This window comes from Oncorhynchus mykiss, chromosome 8 (genome assembly GCF_013265735.2).
Source record: "Oncorhynchus mykiss isolate Arlee chromosome 8, USDA_OmykA_1.1, whole genome shotgun sequence".
Lineage (NCBI taxonomy): Eukaryota > Metazoa > Chordata > Actinopteri > Salmoniformes > Salmonidae > Oncorhynchus > Oncorhynchus mykiss.
In genome coordinates this window covers 66,523,187-66,539,239 of record NC_048572.1, presented here as the reverse complement: position 1 = coordinate 66,539,239, position 16,053 = coordinate 66,523,187, and the positions used below count along the sequence as shown (strand labels likewise).

The 16,053-nt window shown below is 46.3% G+C and overlaps 1 protein-coding gene across 6 annotated transcripts in view; it reads right to left on the bottom strand.

Annotated features, from left to right (window-relative positions):
* The window catches only part of LOC110530393 (microtubule-associated protein 4), an 85,816-nt gene that overhangs the window by 57,001 nt on the left and 12,762 nt on the right, over window positions 1-16,053 (bottom strand). For all 6 annotated transcript variants that reach the window (XM_036986010.1, XM_036986011.1, XM_036986012.1 and 3 more), the window contains exon 2: window positions 10,534-10,712. In XM_036986010.1, the coding sequence (XP_036841905.1) occupies window positions 10,534-10,708 (175 nt within the window). In that variant the 5' untranslated portion in view covers window positions 10,709-10,712. The remainder of the gene's footprint in view (window positions 1-10,533; window positions 10,713-16,053) is intronic.

The window sequence follows — 16,053 nt, the reverse complement described above, 5'->3', positions numbered from 1 at the left end:
TTTACATACAAATATATGTTTTCCTTCTTCAATGTCAAGGTAGCGTGGCTTCAGTTCAAGGAACAAGGCATGTTGAATTGTCACTCCACAAATCAGACAACCTAAGAATTGTGACGACATCAAACAGAAGCTAAATCAGTTAGATAAAGTACAGTATTGAACGAACGTAGAGTATTAAACAAGAAGAATAGTGTACAGTACGTGACTGATAAGCAGCAAAAGCTCTCCTTGGGAAAACCTTGATCTACACAGTGGTTGTCCAGAGGTCTTGCTCTAAAAGCATCAATCACAACATACAGTACAGAGGAGATGCTGACATCAGCACCCCCACACACAGACGGATCTGCACTGCCAACACCGGTGTTGTGTGTACGAGTCTTTTTGATGAGCTCACCCGCACTGTTTCCTTCTGCTATTGATGTTCCAGCTTACTGTAGTCACATGCTCTGCCCTGAGCCCCTATCATGCAGCACACTGCTGGCACTAGTCAACATGCTACACTGTACAGTGTTCTGCATGCCCTCCTGAAATAAACCACATACTGTAGCGTAGCCTAATGATGTTGGTTGATCTTAATTAGACATCATTAAATCAAGTGGTTGTGTGGGGAAAAATGACATCTGTGTCAATCAAGATTTTTTTTTCAAATAAAACCATTTTTTATTTGTCACATGCACCGAATACAACAGGTAGACCTTACCGTGAACTGCTTACTTACAAGCCCTTAACCAACAATGCAGTTCAAGAAATAGAGTTAATCAAATATTTACTAAATATACAAAAAGTAAATCAAATCGAATCAATCAAAAAGTAACACAATACATTTACATAACAATAACGAGGTCGTATACAGCGGGTACCGCTACTGAGTCAAAGTGCAGGTTAGTCGAGGTAATTTGTAAAGTGACTATGCATAGATAATAAACAGTGAGTAGCAGCAGAGTAAAAACAAAGGGGAGGGGGGTCAATGGTGGGGGTCAATGTAAATAGTCCGGGTGGCCATTTGATTAGTTGTTCAGCAGTCTTATGGCTTGGGGTTAGAAGCTGTTAAGGAGCCTTTTGGTCCTAGGCCTGGCGCTCCGGTACTGCTTGCCGTGCGGTAGCAGAGAGAACAGTCTAAGACTTGGGAGAACAGTATATGACTTCAGATTGACATAAAGGTCATAAAGCCTCAGAGGTCAAAGAATACCTTCTCTAATCCATCCCTAATCCATCCATAATTTTAATCATTTGTTTTGACTGAATATTTCGGTACATGTTGATAGTTTTTAGAGCAGGATAATTAACATGCAACCGTTGTTGCCAAGATGTCAGAGGAGAAGCCTGGGTGTTTATGGTCTGGGTGTTAATTGACGTTGTTGTTTCCTGACTTGTTCACGGCTGAGTCTGTAATGTCGCTCCAGTCAGGGCTATGCTAACACTGCCCTGTCTCCAGGCTGACACTTCTGGAAGTGACAGGACGCGAGGGGAGACAAAGAGAGAGAGGGAGTGAGAGAGAGAGAGGGAGACAAAGAGAGAGAGGGAGTGAGAGAGAGGGAGTGTGGGAGAGATGGACAAAGACTGGGATATACAGCTAGATGGGAAGAGGGAGAAACAGAGAGAGGTAGAGAAAGAGAGAGTGACACGACTTCCGCCGAAGTCAGTCCCTCTTCTCGTTCAGCGGACGACGTCACCGGCCTTCTATCCACCGCCGATCCATTTTTTATTTTCCATTTGTTTTGTCTTTGTTTTACACACCTGATTTCAATCCCACAATTACTTGTTTATTATTTAACCCTCTGTTCCCCCATGTTTTTTTGTGAGTGATTGTTTATTGTATTTTCGGTCTGTCATGGTGTGCGTGTATTTGTAAAAAAGTATGTTGATTACTCATATCTGCTGTCCTGCGCCTGACTCTCTACACCAGCTACACCTAGGACCCATTACAGAATCACTCACCCGAAGAATGGAGTCAGCAGGACCAGACGCCCTCCCTGTTCCAGTGGAGGAGCACGTTCAGCAGCATGCGACCATGTTGAAACGTCTGGGCACTGCCATGGATCACGTGCTGCAGACTATGGATCGTTTGGAGAGAGGAGGAGGTTTTTCAGCACCTCCACTAGCCACACTACAACAGGTCCCACTGTCCAACCCTCTATCCCCTGGTCCCAGCGGGATTCGACTCGCACTCCCGAGGGAGTATGATGGGACGGCTGCCGGATGCCAGGGGTTTCTACTACAGCTGGAGCTCTACCTAGCGACCGTCCACCCGGCTCCTTCGGGGCGTGAGAGTGTGTCCGCCCTCGTCTCCTGCCTCTCAGACAAAGCCCTGGAGTGGGCCAACGCCGTATGGTGTGAGGGAGATGCCACATTGGATCATTATAAAGAGTTCACCTGCATAATGAGGATGATAGAAGTTATTCCACCTGAGGCAGGGGACGAGGAGCGCGCAGGATTTTGCCTTGGACTTCCGGACCCTGGCCGCCAGCGTGGGATGGAACGACGGGGCCCTGATTGATCACTACAGGTGCAGTCTGCGCGAGGACGTCTGTCGGGAGTTGGCCTGCAGAGACACCACCCTCACATTGGACCAGCTGGTGGACCTGTCCATCCGGCTGGACAACCTGCCCGCGGACGTCCGGATTGGGACCTGTCAGTTCCATCCCCCAGCACCTCCGCTCCGACGCCAATGGAGCTGGGAGGTGCTGCACTTACGGCGACCGGAGGAGGGGCCATTCCCTGCACCATCTGTGACCGCAGAGGGCACACTGCTGGTCGGTGCTGGAGGGGTTCCTCAGGCAGCAGACAGGGCACTATTGTGTCACCCCAGGTGAGTCGGCAACCCCTGTTGCTCACATGTACAGTGACTTGCGAAAGTATTCGGCCCCCTTGAACTTTGCGACCTTTTGCCACATTTCAGGCTTCAAACATTAAGATATAAAACTGTATTTTTTTGTGAAGAATCAACAACAAGTGGGACACAATCATGAAGTGGAACGACATTTATTGGATATTTCAAACTTTTTTAACAAATCAAAAACGGAAAAATTGGGCGTGCAAAATTATTCAGCCCCTTTACTTTCAGTGCAGCAAACTCTCTCCAGAAGTTCACTGAGGATCTCTGACGATCCAATGTTGACCTAAATGACTAATGATGATAAATACAATCCACCTGTGTGTAATCAAGTCTCCGTATACATGCACCTGCACTGTGATAGTCTCAGAGGTCCGTTAAAAGCGCAGAGAGCATCATGAAGAACAAGGAACACACCAGGCAGGTCCGAGATACTGTTGTGAAGAAGTTTAAAGCCGGATTTGGATACAAAAAGATTTCCCAAGCTTTAAACATCCCAAGGAGCACTGTGCAAGCGATAATATTGAAATGGAAGGAGTATCAGACCACTGCAAATCTACCAAGACCTGGCTGTCCCTCTAAACTTTCAGCTCATACAAGGAGAAGACTGATCAGAGATGCAGCCAAGAGGCCCATGATCACTCTGGATGAACTGCAGAGATCTACAGCTGAGGTGGGAGACTCTGTCCATAGGACAACAATCAGTCGTATATTGCACAAATCTGGCATTTATGGAAGAGTGGCAAGAAGAAAGCCATTTCTTAAAGATATCCATAAAAAGTGTTGTTTAAAGTTTGCCACAAGCCACCTGGGAGACACACCAAACATGTGGAAGAAGGTGCTCTGGTCAGATGAAACCAAAATTGAAATTTTTGGCAACAATGCAAAATGTTATGTTTTGCGTAAAAGCAACACAGCTGAACACACCATCCCCACCGTCAAATATGGTGGTGGCAGCATCATGGTTTGGGCCTGCTTTTCTTCAGCAGGGACAGGGAAGATGGTTAAAATTGATGGGAAGATGGATGGAGCCAAATACAGGACCATTCTGGAAGAAAACCTGATGGAGTCTGCAAAGGACCTGAGACTGGGACGGAGATTTGTCTTCCAACAAGACAATGATCCAAAACATAAAGCAAAATCTACAATGGAATGGTTCAAAAATAAACATATCCAGGTGTTAGAATGGCCAAGTCAAAGTCCAGACCTGAATCCAATCGAGAATCTGTGGAAAGAACTGAAAACTGCTGTTCACAAATGCTCTCCATCCAACCTCACTCACAGCTCGAGCTGTTTTGCAAGGAGGAATGGGAAGAAAATTCAGTCTCTCGATGTGCAAAACTGATAGAGACATACCCCAAGCGACTTACAGCTGTAATCGCAGCAAAAGGTGGCGCTACAAAGTATTAACTTAAGGGGGCTGCACGCCCAATTTTTCAGTTTTTGATTTGTTAAAAAAGTTTGAAATATCCAATAAATGTCGTTCCACTTCATGATTGTGCCCCACTTGTTGTTGATTCTTCACAAGAAAATATAGTTTTATATCTTTATGTTTGAAGCCTGAAATGTGGCAAAAGGTCGCAAAGTTCAAGGGGGCCGAATACTTTCGCAAGGCACTGTATGTGTTTATTTCATTTCCTGAGTTTTCCCCACATTCCCAGCATAAGGCACTAGTAGATTCAGGTGCAGCTGGGAACTTTATTGACCGTTCATTTGCTCATATTTTAGGGATTCTCCTTGTTCCTGTGGATATGCCTTTCCCTGTGCACGCCCTAGATAGTCAACCATTAGGGTCAGGGCTGATTACGGAGGCCACCGCTCCACTTGACATGGTTACGCAGGAGGGTCATGAGGAGAGAATAAGTCTCTTCCTTTTCCTCTCTTCCTCTTCCTTCCTCTCCTGCATTTCCCTTGGTGCTGGGCTTACCCTGGTTGGCCCATCATGACCCCACTATTTTGTGGCTACAGAGTGCTCTCAAGGGGTGGTCACGAGAGTTCTCAAGGAGGTGTGCGGGGGGTTCCATCGGTGCGACTACGGTGGAGTCCAGACCAGGTCTGCACCGTGCACATCCCCTCAGAATATGCCGATTTGGCTCTCGCCTTCTGTAAGAAGAGGGCGACTAAATGACCACCTCATCGACGGGGGTATTGTGCGAAGTACGTGTATCCTCTGTCACAGGAGGAGACGGTGGCTATGGAAACATGTCTCCGAATCCCTGGGGCAGGGATACATTCGGCCCTCCACTTCACCTGCCTCCTCAAGTTTATTTTTTGTGATGAAGAAGGATGGGGGTTTGCGCCCGTGTATTGACTATCGAGGGATCAATCAGATCACTGTGAGGTACAGCTACTCACTGCCTCTCACCGCCAGTGCGATCGAGGCAATGCACGGGGTGCGCTTCTTCACAAAATTGGATCTCAGGATTGCTTACAACCTGGTGCGTATCCAGGGGGGGGGGGGGAGACGAGTGGAAGATAGTGTTTAGTACCACCTCAGGGCACTATGAGTACCTCGTCATGCGGTTTGGGTTGATGAATGCTCCATCAGTCTTCCAGGCCTCTGTTGATGAGATTTTCCGGGACCTGCACGGGCAGAGTGTAGTGGTGTATATTGATGACATTCTGATATACTCCGCTACAGGCGCCGAGCATGTGTCCCTTGTGCGCAGGGTGCTTGGTCGACTGTTGGAGCATGACCTGTACGTCAAGGCTGAGAAATGTCTGTTCTTCCAACAGTCCGTCTCCTTCTTAGGGTACCACATTTCCACGTCAGGGGTGGAGATGGAGAGTGACAGCATTTCAGCCGTGCGTAATTGGCCTACTCCCACCACGGTAAAGGAAGTGCAGCGGTTTATGGGGTTTGTCAACTACTACCGGAGGTTTACCCGGGGGTTTGGTCAGGTAGCAGCTCCCATTACCTCACTGTTGAAGGGAGGACCGGTGCGGCTGCAGTGTTCGGCTGAGGCAGACAGGGCTTTTGGTCACCTGAAGGCTCTGTTTACCTCGGCTCCCGTGCTGGCTCATCCGGATCCCTCTTTGGCGTTCATAGTGGAGGTCGACGCGTCCGAGGTTGGGATAGGAGCCGTGCTCTCTCAGCGCTTGGGCAAGCCACCAAAGCTCTGCCCCTGTGCCTTCTTTTCGAAAAAGCTCAGCCCGGCGGAGCAACACTATGATGTGGGGTACCGGGAGTTGTTGGCTGTTGTCAAGGCTTTGAAGGCGAGGACAACACCCTTTTCTCTTCTGGACTAACCACCGCAATCTGGAGTACATCCGGGCGGCGAGGAGACTGAACCCTCGCCAGGCAAGGTGGGCCATGTTCTTTACCCGTTTTGTTTTCACACTATCCTACAGACCAGGTTCCCAGAAAGCTAAGGCAGACGCACTATCCCGGATGTATGACACAGAGGAATGGTCCATGGATCCCACTCCCATACTTCCGGCCTCTTGCCTGGTGGCACCGGTGGTGTGGGAGCTGGACGCGGACATCGCGTAGGCGTTACGCAAAGAGCCCACTTCCCCCCCAGTGTCCAGCTGGGCGCCTGTACGTTCCGTCTGATGTCTGCGACCGTTTGATTTATTGGGCCAATACGTCACCCTCCTCTGGTCATTATGGCATCGGGCGGATGGTGCGTTGTCTTAGTGGGAAGTACTGGTGGCCCACCTTGGCAAAGGACATGAGGGTTTATGTTTCCTCCTGCTCAGTGTGCGCCCAGTGCAAGGCTCCCAGGCAACTGCCCAGAGGGAAATTACAACCCGTACCCGTCCCACAACGGCCGTGGTCGCACCTGTCGGTGGACATCCTGACGGATCTTCCTCCCTCACAGGGGAACACCACGATCCTGGTCATTGTAGATCGGTTTTCTAAGTCCTGCCGTCTCCCCCCTTTGCCCGGTCTCCCTACGGCCCTACAGACTGCGGAGGCCCTGTTCACTCATGTCTTCCGGCACTACGGGGTGCCTGAAGACATAGTCTCTGATCGAGGTCCCCAGTTCACGTCCAGGGTCTGGAGAGCGTTCATGGAACGTCTGGGGGTCTCGGTCAGCCTCACCTCCGGTTTTCACTCCGAGAGTAACGAGCAGGTGGAGAGAATAAACCAGGATGTGGGTAGGTTTCTGCGGTCATATTGCCAGGACCGGCCGGGGGAGTGGGCGCCGTTCATCCCCTGGTCAGAGATGGCCCAAAACTCACTCCGCCACTCCTCCACTAACCTCTCTCCTTTCCAGTGCGTACTGGGATATCAGCCGGTTCTGGCACAGTGGCATCAAGAGCCAGATCGAAGCTCCTGCGTTGGACGAATGGTTCAAGCGCTTGGAGGAGACCTGGGACGCCGCCCATGTGCACCTACAACGGGCAAAAAGAGGGCGCTTGACCGCCACTGCAGCGAGGCCCCGGTGTTTGCACCGGAGGACCGGGTCTGGCTCTCGACCTGAAACCTGCCCCTCCGCCTGCCCTGCCGGAAGCTGGGTCTGTGGTTTGTGGGGCCATTAAAAGTCCTGAGGAGACTGAACGAGGTATGCTACAGGTTACAGCTTCCCCCAGATTATCGTATTAATCCCTCATCCCATGTGTCTCTCCTTAGGCCGATGTTGGCTGGTCAACTCCAGGAAGCTGAGCTGCGGGAGGTTCCTCCGCCCCCTCTGGACATGGAGGGGGCCCTGGCATATGCTGTTCGAGCTATCCTGGACTCAAGGCGTCGGGCGAGGGGTCTCAGTACGTTGTGGAGTGGGAGGTGTACGGTCCAGAGGAGAGATGCTGGGTGCCGGTGGAGGACGTCCTGGACCCTTCGTTGCTGCGTCCCCGATTCGTCCCCGATGTCGGTGTTGGCACGCGGCTGGAGCCAGAGAGAGGTAGAGAAAGAGAGGGTGTCACGACTTGCGCCGAAGTCGGTCCCCCTGCTTGTTCGGGCGGCGTTCGGCGGTCAACGTCACCGTCCTTCTAGCCACTGCCGATCCATTTTTCATTTTCCATTTGTTTGTCTTTGTTTTACACACCTGATTTCAATCCCACAATTACTTGTTTATTATTTAACCCTCTGTTCCCCCATGGGTTTTTGTGAGTGATTGTTTATTGTATTTTCGGTCTGTCATGGTGTGCGTGTATTTGTTACTTTGTATATTTATTATTTTGAGTAAAAGAACGTTGATTACTCATATCTGCTGTCCTGTGCCTGACTACCAGCTACACATAGGACCCATTCCAGAGAGGTAGAGAGTATGAGTGCTTTTGGTGCTGGGAGTGCGGTCAGTCTGCGGTATAATGAGACCATGTCTGTGGTTAGAGGGCTGTATCTGAAAGAACTGCCTGGGAGAAAGGATACTATCTGGAGTGGAGGAGACTAATTTATTTTATTTTTATTTATCCGTTATTTTACCAGGTAAGTTGACTGAGAACACGTTCTCATTTACAGCAACGACCTGGGGAATAGTTACAGGGGAGAGGAGGGGGATGAATGAGCCAATTGTAAACTGGGGATTATTAGGTGACCATGATGGTTTGAGGGCCGGATTGGGAATTTAGCCAGGACACCGGGGTTAACCCCCCTACTCTTACGATAAGTGCCATGGGATCTTTAATGACCTCAGAGAGTCAGGACACCGGAGTTAACACCCCTACTCTTACGATAAGTGCCATGGGATCTTTAATGACCTCAGAGAGTCAGGACACCGGGGTTAACACCCCTACTCTTACGATAAGTGCCATGGGATCTTTAATGACCTCAGAGAGTCAGGACACCCGTTTAACGTCCCACCCGAAAGACGGCACCCTACACAGGGCAGTGTCCCCAATCACTGCCCTAGGGCATTGGGATATTTTTTAGACCAGACCACTAATCACTGTACATACGAGCTTTATCATATTCTGTCATATTTGGTTCTTCTACTGTTACTGTGAGAAGCAGCGTTGTCCAATTGTATAGCTATAAAACAGAATCTTCATTCACTGAGCTTTTTGTTCTTACATTTTTTTTCTCAGTTTCTCTGTTGTTATTTCTGTGCAAATTAGCTATTTTACTCCGGGGCTAAAATACCAATTGCCATCCAACATAGCCAAAAGCGGATAATTCAGCGATCCCCATACTTCACAATAAACAACTAAATTTGAGGGTGAACAACAGTGACGGTATGGCCCAAAGGAGTGAATTTCCCCTCATGCTCATGACAGTTCTCATGAACTGTGAAGTACTTTCTTGGCAGAGGGAAACAAACACAGGACTTTTCCAGTAGCCATTTTTTTTCTCTCAGTGAGTCAGGGGGAAGTTGCCACCCAAGAAGTTCAGGAAAAACCCAATCATAATAACATCAGTGCACATTACCACTCAATCACAGTGATCCCAATAACTGCAATGACTCGTTTTTACAATGCATTCGGAAAGTATTCAGACCCCTTGACTTTTTCCACATATTGTAAAGTCACAGCCTTATTCTAAAATGGATTACATGTTTTTTTCTCTTATCAATCTACACAAAATATCACAATGATTACAAAGAAAAAACAGGTACAGAAATGTATTAAAAACAAAAAACTGAAATATCAAATTTAGATAAGTATTCAGACCCTTTAGAGTCAGTACAAACTTCTTCAATTTAAGAATGCTGGAGGCCACTGTGTTCTTGTGGACCTTTAATGGCAAAGAAATGTTTTGGTACCCTTCTCCAGATCTGTGCCTCAACATAATCCTGTCTCAGAGCTCTACGGACAATTCTTTCGACCTCATGGCTTGGATTTTGCTCTGACATGCACTGTCAACTATGGAACCTTAAATAGACAGGTGTGTGCCTTTACAAATCATGTCCAATCAATAGAATTTACCACAAGTGGACTCCAATCAAGTTGTAGAAACAGCTCAAGGATGATCAAGGGAAACAGGTTGCACCTGAGCTCAATTTGGAGTCTCATAGCCAAACTGTCTTAATACTTATGTAAATAAGGTATTTCTGTTTTTAGTTATAACAAACTTGCAATAATAATTTTTAAAAAAAAATGTTTTTAGCATTGTTATTATGGGGTATTGTGTGTAGATTTTATTTAATCCATTTTAGAATATGGCTGTAATTTAACAAAATCTGGGAAAAGTCAAGGGGTCTGAATACTTTCCGAATGCACTGTATATAGACATTGTCCCTACACACACACACACACACACACACACACACACACACACACACACACACACACACACACACACACACACACACACACACACACACACACACACACACACACACACACATACTTGTTTAAAATCAGACAGTATTCATGCAGCCTGAGCTGTGGCAGGAAGAGAGCAGAGTAAATAGCAGGAGCTGGATGGGAGTGGTTCTGTTCCTGAACATTGTCTGGCCTGGTTCCTCTGTCCCTTAGGTCTCCGCTCTCTCCATGATTCAACACATTCACTTACACAATACACATACCATACTGTACACACAGAGTACTGTACATGCTATATATAAATAGCATATGCGCATGATATTTTGTATGCTTACATGAGATATGGATAATCTGCATAGATACAAAGGATTACATTGGGGGAAGGGATTTCAGCTGTAAGGCAAGCAGCTGCCATCCAGCTATACATCACAATGTTTGCCTTTACTGAGTAAAACAACCAGCAAAATCCTCTCACTCGATTGTCTCTGCTGCCCCAATTCTCTATGGGTTTTCCCAATACCACAAAGTCTGCATCCTGCATCCCAGCTTACCTTTCCCATCCTTTCCGTCCAGCAGAGGGCGGTAGTCAGTCTTTCCTACAGTCTCGCCCACTTTGTCATCAAAAGTTTCTTTCTCAAGGGAGGCCATGAAGTCCCTCCTCACCAGGCTGTCCGGTCCTAACTTAGGCGCCCCGTCCGTGAGAGCGTCATGCAAGCTTAGGTCCATTATCCTGAAAGGGAGAGGTCACAGAGGTTAGAGGTCACAGGTCATCAGCATCATCATCATACACATTATTATCATCATCCATCAGTAGAATATTTGGTGCTAAACCAATACTGCATTCCACAACTGCATACTTGTTTTCAGGCCCACCAATCAAAGTTCATATTGATGGCTGATCTTGGCTAATGGTTGTCACCATATGTGCACCCTACTAAATCCAGCAGCAGACAAACCACTGCCTCTTTAACATGGGGGGGTATTTAGGCCAAAAGGTAATCTCCCAGTGGGGGATATAGCCTAGCTGACAGACACCATCCCCCAGCCCACAATAAGAACAGGGTTTGACAAAAGACTGGGTTATTGCCAGCCAAAACTCATGGGTCTACATTGTGTCGTTAAACTAGACACAGTGGCTCTGGGAAGAGACCAGAACAGAGTCCATGTAAAATCAAAAAATGTCTGGAACCGTAAAACATATTAATGAACGATGTCACCATAATCGGGGACAGTCTCCTCCTGCAGTCTCTCCCACATCCTCTTTCCCCCACTGCAGCTAGCTGTCCTGACCCTACATTAGTACCCACCACCACTGCAGAACACATTATAAACTAGGCCTGTCCAGGCCAACAGACAAGTTGTCATGCTGTGGTTTTTGCATTGCTCTAATTTCTCACAGGGTACTATCTGCCTGTTAAGTAAAGTGATCAGCTACTGACAGGCGGCAGGGTAGCCTAGTGGTTAGAGTGTTGGACTAGTAACCGGAAGTTTGCAAGTTCAAACCCCTGAGCTGACAAGGTAAAAATATGACGTTCTGCCCCTGAACAGGCAGTTAACCCACCTACGAACAAAATAAGAATTTGTTCGTAACTGACTTGCCTAGTTAAATAAAGGTTAATTAAATAAAGAGTCATGCTCTGCTCTCTCCTCTCACAGCTCTCCTTCATGTGCCACTATTATGAAAGTTTGCTGCAGTGCCATGCAGCTCACTTAGTGGGGCCAAGCTCAGTTTGGCTTCTTTAGTTATTTTCATAAGATATCACTGCTCCTCTCTGCTATATGTGTGTCTGTGTGTGTTTTATCGTCGGCCATCTGGTCCTACCAATAAACCAATATTTGGCCTTTTCATGGTTGGAGACATATTCTATCTTATTTTTGGCACAGTAACAACAATTATGCAACACTGAAAGTGTTGCGTTATTTGTGCTGCATTATTGTATAGTTGCAAAGATATCACACAGATATTACTTGATGTTGACATAAATTGGGTAGTCATATTTCCACTGGTTTGACAGCATATAACATCATTAATTGATGACTAATTTCTCCCTGGGTCACAACACTGTAGTAAATGGGTCAATTATAAACACTTCAGGTGAGTAACAGCATCAAACTCTGTGTGAACCACTGCTTCCTGAGCATGGAAGAGTGTTCCTAGTTTGATATAAAAGGGTGTCAGTGTTCCGATGAACCTGGAAATTAGACTTCCTGGACGAGAGTGTTGTAATCGTAATGAAATCAGCATGGTTGAGGTGGAGTTGTGAGAGTGTCTGAGATACGCTGTCTGAGATAAGAGCAGACACACACCTGAGACTAATAAGACATGTTCAGTCCTTAACCTGCACCAGGTGAGGCATCAGGGGTCGTTCCAGAGCGCTTCCCTTTGAGAGAGGTGGTTCCGACCAGCAGCTGTGTAATCAAAGCCAGTTACTGGCCACGTTCCAGGGCATCTTTTTTGGCGCTGTGCAGAAGACTGCAATATGCTATCATATGAAAGTGGTTTCCAGCTGCTGTTAGATCTGATAGCCTGAGCAGTGCAATAAAGATGACCTGGAACCCCACCATTGTGTCCCAAAAGGCGGAGAAAGCCATTCGGGTGTACTGAACACATACAGTACAGTAACCAATGAATGGAGTACTCACTACGCCTATGCAAGGAACCTGAAGGGTTCACTGTCTAAACCGTGGAAGTTATTCATTTAATGAATTACCCTGGATTATAATTTCAAATTATTGTAAAAGAGGGTAGCTATTGCTACTTTGTTGCAAAACCACATGCTTTTCTTTGCCTTACGTGATCCAGCCCTGCGTGCTACAGTGCAGTAGGGGATAGAAGCATCCAAGCTCGCTTTAAAGAGGGAGGACATTCTCCTCTCTTCACAATGCACCATTTACTCCTCATAATGAGTTTATCTTTGTGAGAAAGACAGCGAAACTAATACATACGTTGAGAGCTGCTCTACACAAATGGTCTATCAGTGGAACTCCTCACACTCACGGCCACACAGATAGACATGCACACCCACATCTTCATCCTTTTTTCCTCCGTCCCCTCCACTCATCACGCTCTCTTCCTTCACACATGAACAAGCGATCACTGTCCGGACACTACACAAACACACACATCCACAAACACACAGGCACACACAAACACACTCAAACAAGTATCTCCATGCTGCTATTGTGCACCAGCCTGCAGATTTGAGTATGTACAGTGTTTGTTGGCCATGGTTGAAACTGTGCCCCATTGTTTTAGGAGAAGCCACACTAAGTACAGTAGGAATAGTCAGATCACTACATTGACACAATTTGTAGCAGCTCCTAGGAGAGAGAAAATACTGCGTGACACACATAAACCTCATCAAAATTCACTGTCAAAACGCAGCAAACAAGCATGCATTCAGGCAGGACCACAGCAGTTAATAAAATAGCTAAATCACAGCTCAGCGTTTGTGCATCCATCCAATGTAGGAAAGATGCATACAAACATCAGATTAATGTCCCTGTGTCGCTCCATCAACTGAGTACTTTTTGGGTAGTGTAACTTTGAAAAATAAAATATTTCACACATTTTAACATTCTGTAATAAAGAGGTTAAATAAAGAGTTCAGTAAGTGCCTACTAAGTGCCAAATAATGTAACAGGGTTGACAGTAACAGCATTGACGATTTCCTCTTAAATCAGCCAAACATTCCCTTGTGAGAGGAAGAATGGAAACTAGTTGTCTGTAACAGGGAGGGGCATCACAAAACAAATGAAATTGTTAAAACATTTCCAGCCTGTCTATCTATGGGTAACAGAGCTGACGTGTTATGCTCAACCCTTTCAGTTTTACACCACAAAACAAATGAAATTGTTAAAACATTTCCAGCCTGTCTATCTATGGGTAACAGAGATGTTATGCTCAACCCTTTCAGTTTTACACCACAAAACAAATGAAATTGTTAAAACATTTCCAGCCTGTCTATCTATGGGTAACAGAGTTGTTATGCTCAACCCTTTCAGTTTTACACCACAAAACACCAGACATGTTACAAAAAGGGTATACCCAGCTAACCTGCTTTTACACTATGGTTTGACTATTAGATGTTCAATGTTTCTTTTGAAAATAACTTTTGAAAAGGAATAGTTTCATCATATTAAAAGTTCAGTTCAGTTCACGTAACAGGGTTGACCATAAAGTGAGGGACTGATAAATTAATCACTAGATTTATTACATTTTGCATGTGGTCTATATTAAAGTTAATTTCATTTAATATAAAAGGCTTTTAAAATTCGATATTGGTGCACAATTTATACCTAAAATATCAAAGGGGTACTCTTTGCGAAGAGTAGAACGACCCCCCTCTTTCTGAACTCAATCTCCACCTCCAAATCTTAATCTACTCTGCTGTATATCATTTTATACCCCTCTTCCTTTAAAAGTTCTGCTTACCATATCAGTCTTGCTTCTCTTCAATCCTTTATGTTCTCTGATCCCCATTCAATCAATTAGGCTGTCTTTTCTCTCTTCTAATGAACCCTGAATTTAGACTGTTTCAGAAGCCTTTTCCCTTCTATATACATTTTTTTTCATTCAAAGAGTCCTCTCTACCTCTAACTTCCCTTTGAAGGTAACTCCATTCATTACAATTATTCCCGCACAATAACAATATTTAGTAACAGTAACAGTAATTCTTAATACAGGAACAATCTTTTCATGCCCATCCACCCACCCTATGGTTGGGAGAAGAGCGGACAAGTCATAACATAAACATGAATAGAAATAACACAAAAATAAAACACAGAAAAATAAAAGCAAACAAAAAAAGGAGAAATACAATTATTCAATCATTAGTATTAAATAGGTTGTGACAGTACATTTTGTAGTATACATTTAGTGGCACAACATTCTATCTGCCACACATCATTGTCTTACCTCATCACATGATTAGGTTCTGGACTGCTACATCCCCCAGTCTGACTGCTACATCCCCCAGTCTGACTGCTACCCTAGACCCACTCCAATTTGCATACCGCTCAAACAGATCATGCAATCTCTATTGCACTCCACACTGCCCTTTCCCACCTGGACAAAGGAACACCTACATGAGAATGCTATTAATTGACTACAGCTCAGCGTTCGACACCATAGTGCCCTCAAAGCTCATCACTAAACTAAGGATCCTAGGACTAAACATCTCCCTCTGAAACTGGATTCTGGACTTCCTGACAGGCTGCCCCCAGTGAGGGTAGGTAGCAACACATCTGCCACGCTGATCCTCAACACTGGAGCCCCTCAGGGATGCATGTTCAGTCCCCTCCTGTACTCCCTGTTCACCAACGACTGCATGGCCAGGCATGACTCCAACACTATCATTAAGTTTGCAGATGACACAACGGCGGTAGGCCTGATCACTGACAAAGACGAGACAGCCTATATGGAGGAGGTCAGAGACCTGGCCGGGTGGTGCCAGAATAACAACCTATCCCTCAACGTAATCAAGACAAAGGAGATGATTGTGGACTACAGGAAAAGGAAGACAGAGCACGCCCCCATTCTCATCGACTGGGCTGTAGTGGAGCATGTTGAGAGCTTAAAGTTCCTTGGTGTCCACATCACCAACAAATTAGAATGGTCCAAACACACAAAGACGGTCGTAAAGAGGGCACAACACAACCTATTCCCCCTCAGGAGATTGAAAAGATTTGGCATGGATCCTCAGATCCTCAAAAGGTTCTACAACTGAAACATTGAGAGCATCCTGACTGGTTGCATCACTGCCCGGTACGGCAACTGCTCGGCCTCTGACGGAAATGCACTACAGAGGGTAGTGCGTACGGCCCAGTGCATCACTGGGGCTAAGATGCCTGCCATCCAGGACCTCTACACCAGGCGGTGTCAGAGGAAGGCCCCAAAAAATTGTCAAAGACCACAGCCACCCCCCACCTCTCTGCTACCGCATGGCAAGCGGTACCGGAGCGCCAAGTCTAGGACCAAAAGGTTTCTCAACAGATTTTACCCCCAAGCCATAAGACTCCTGAACAGGTAATCAAATGGCTACCCGGACTATTTGCATTGTGTCCCGACA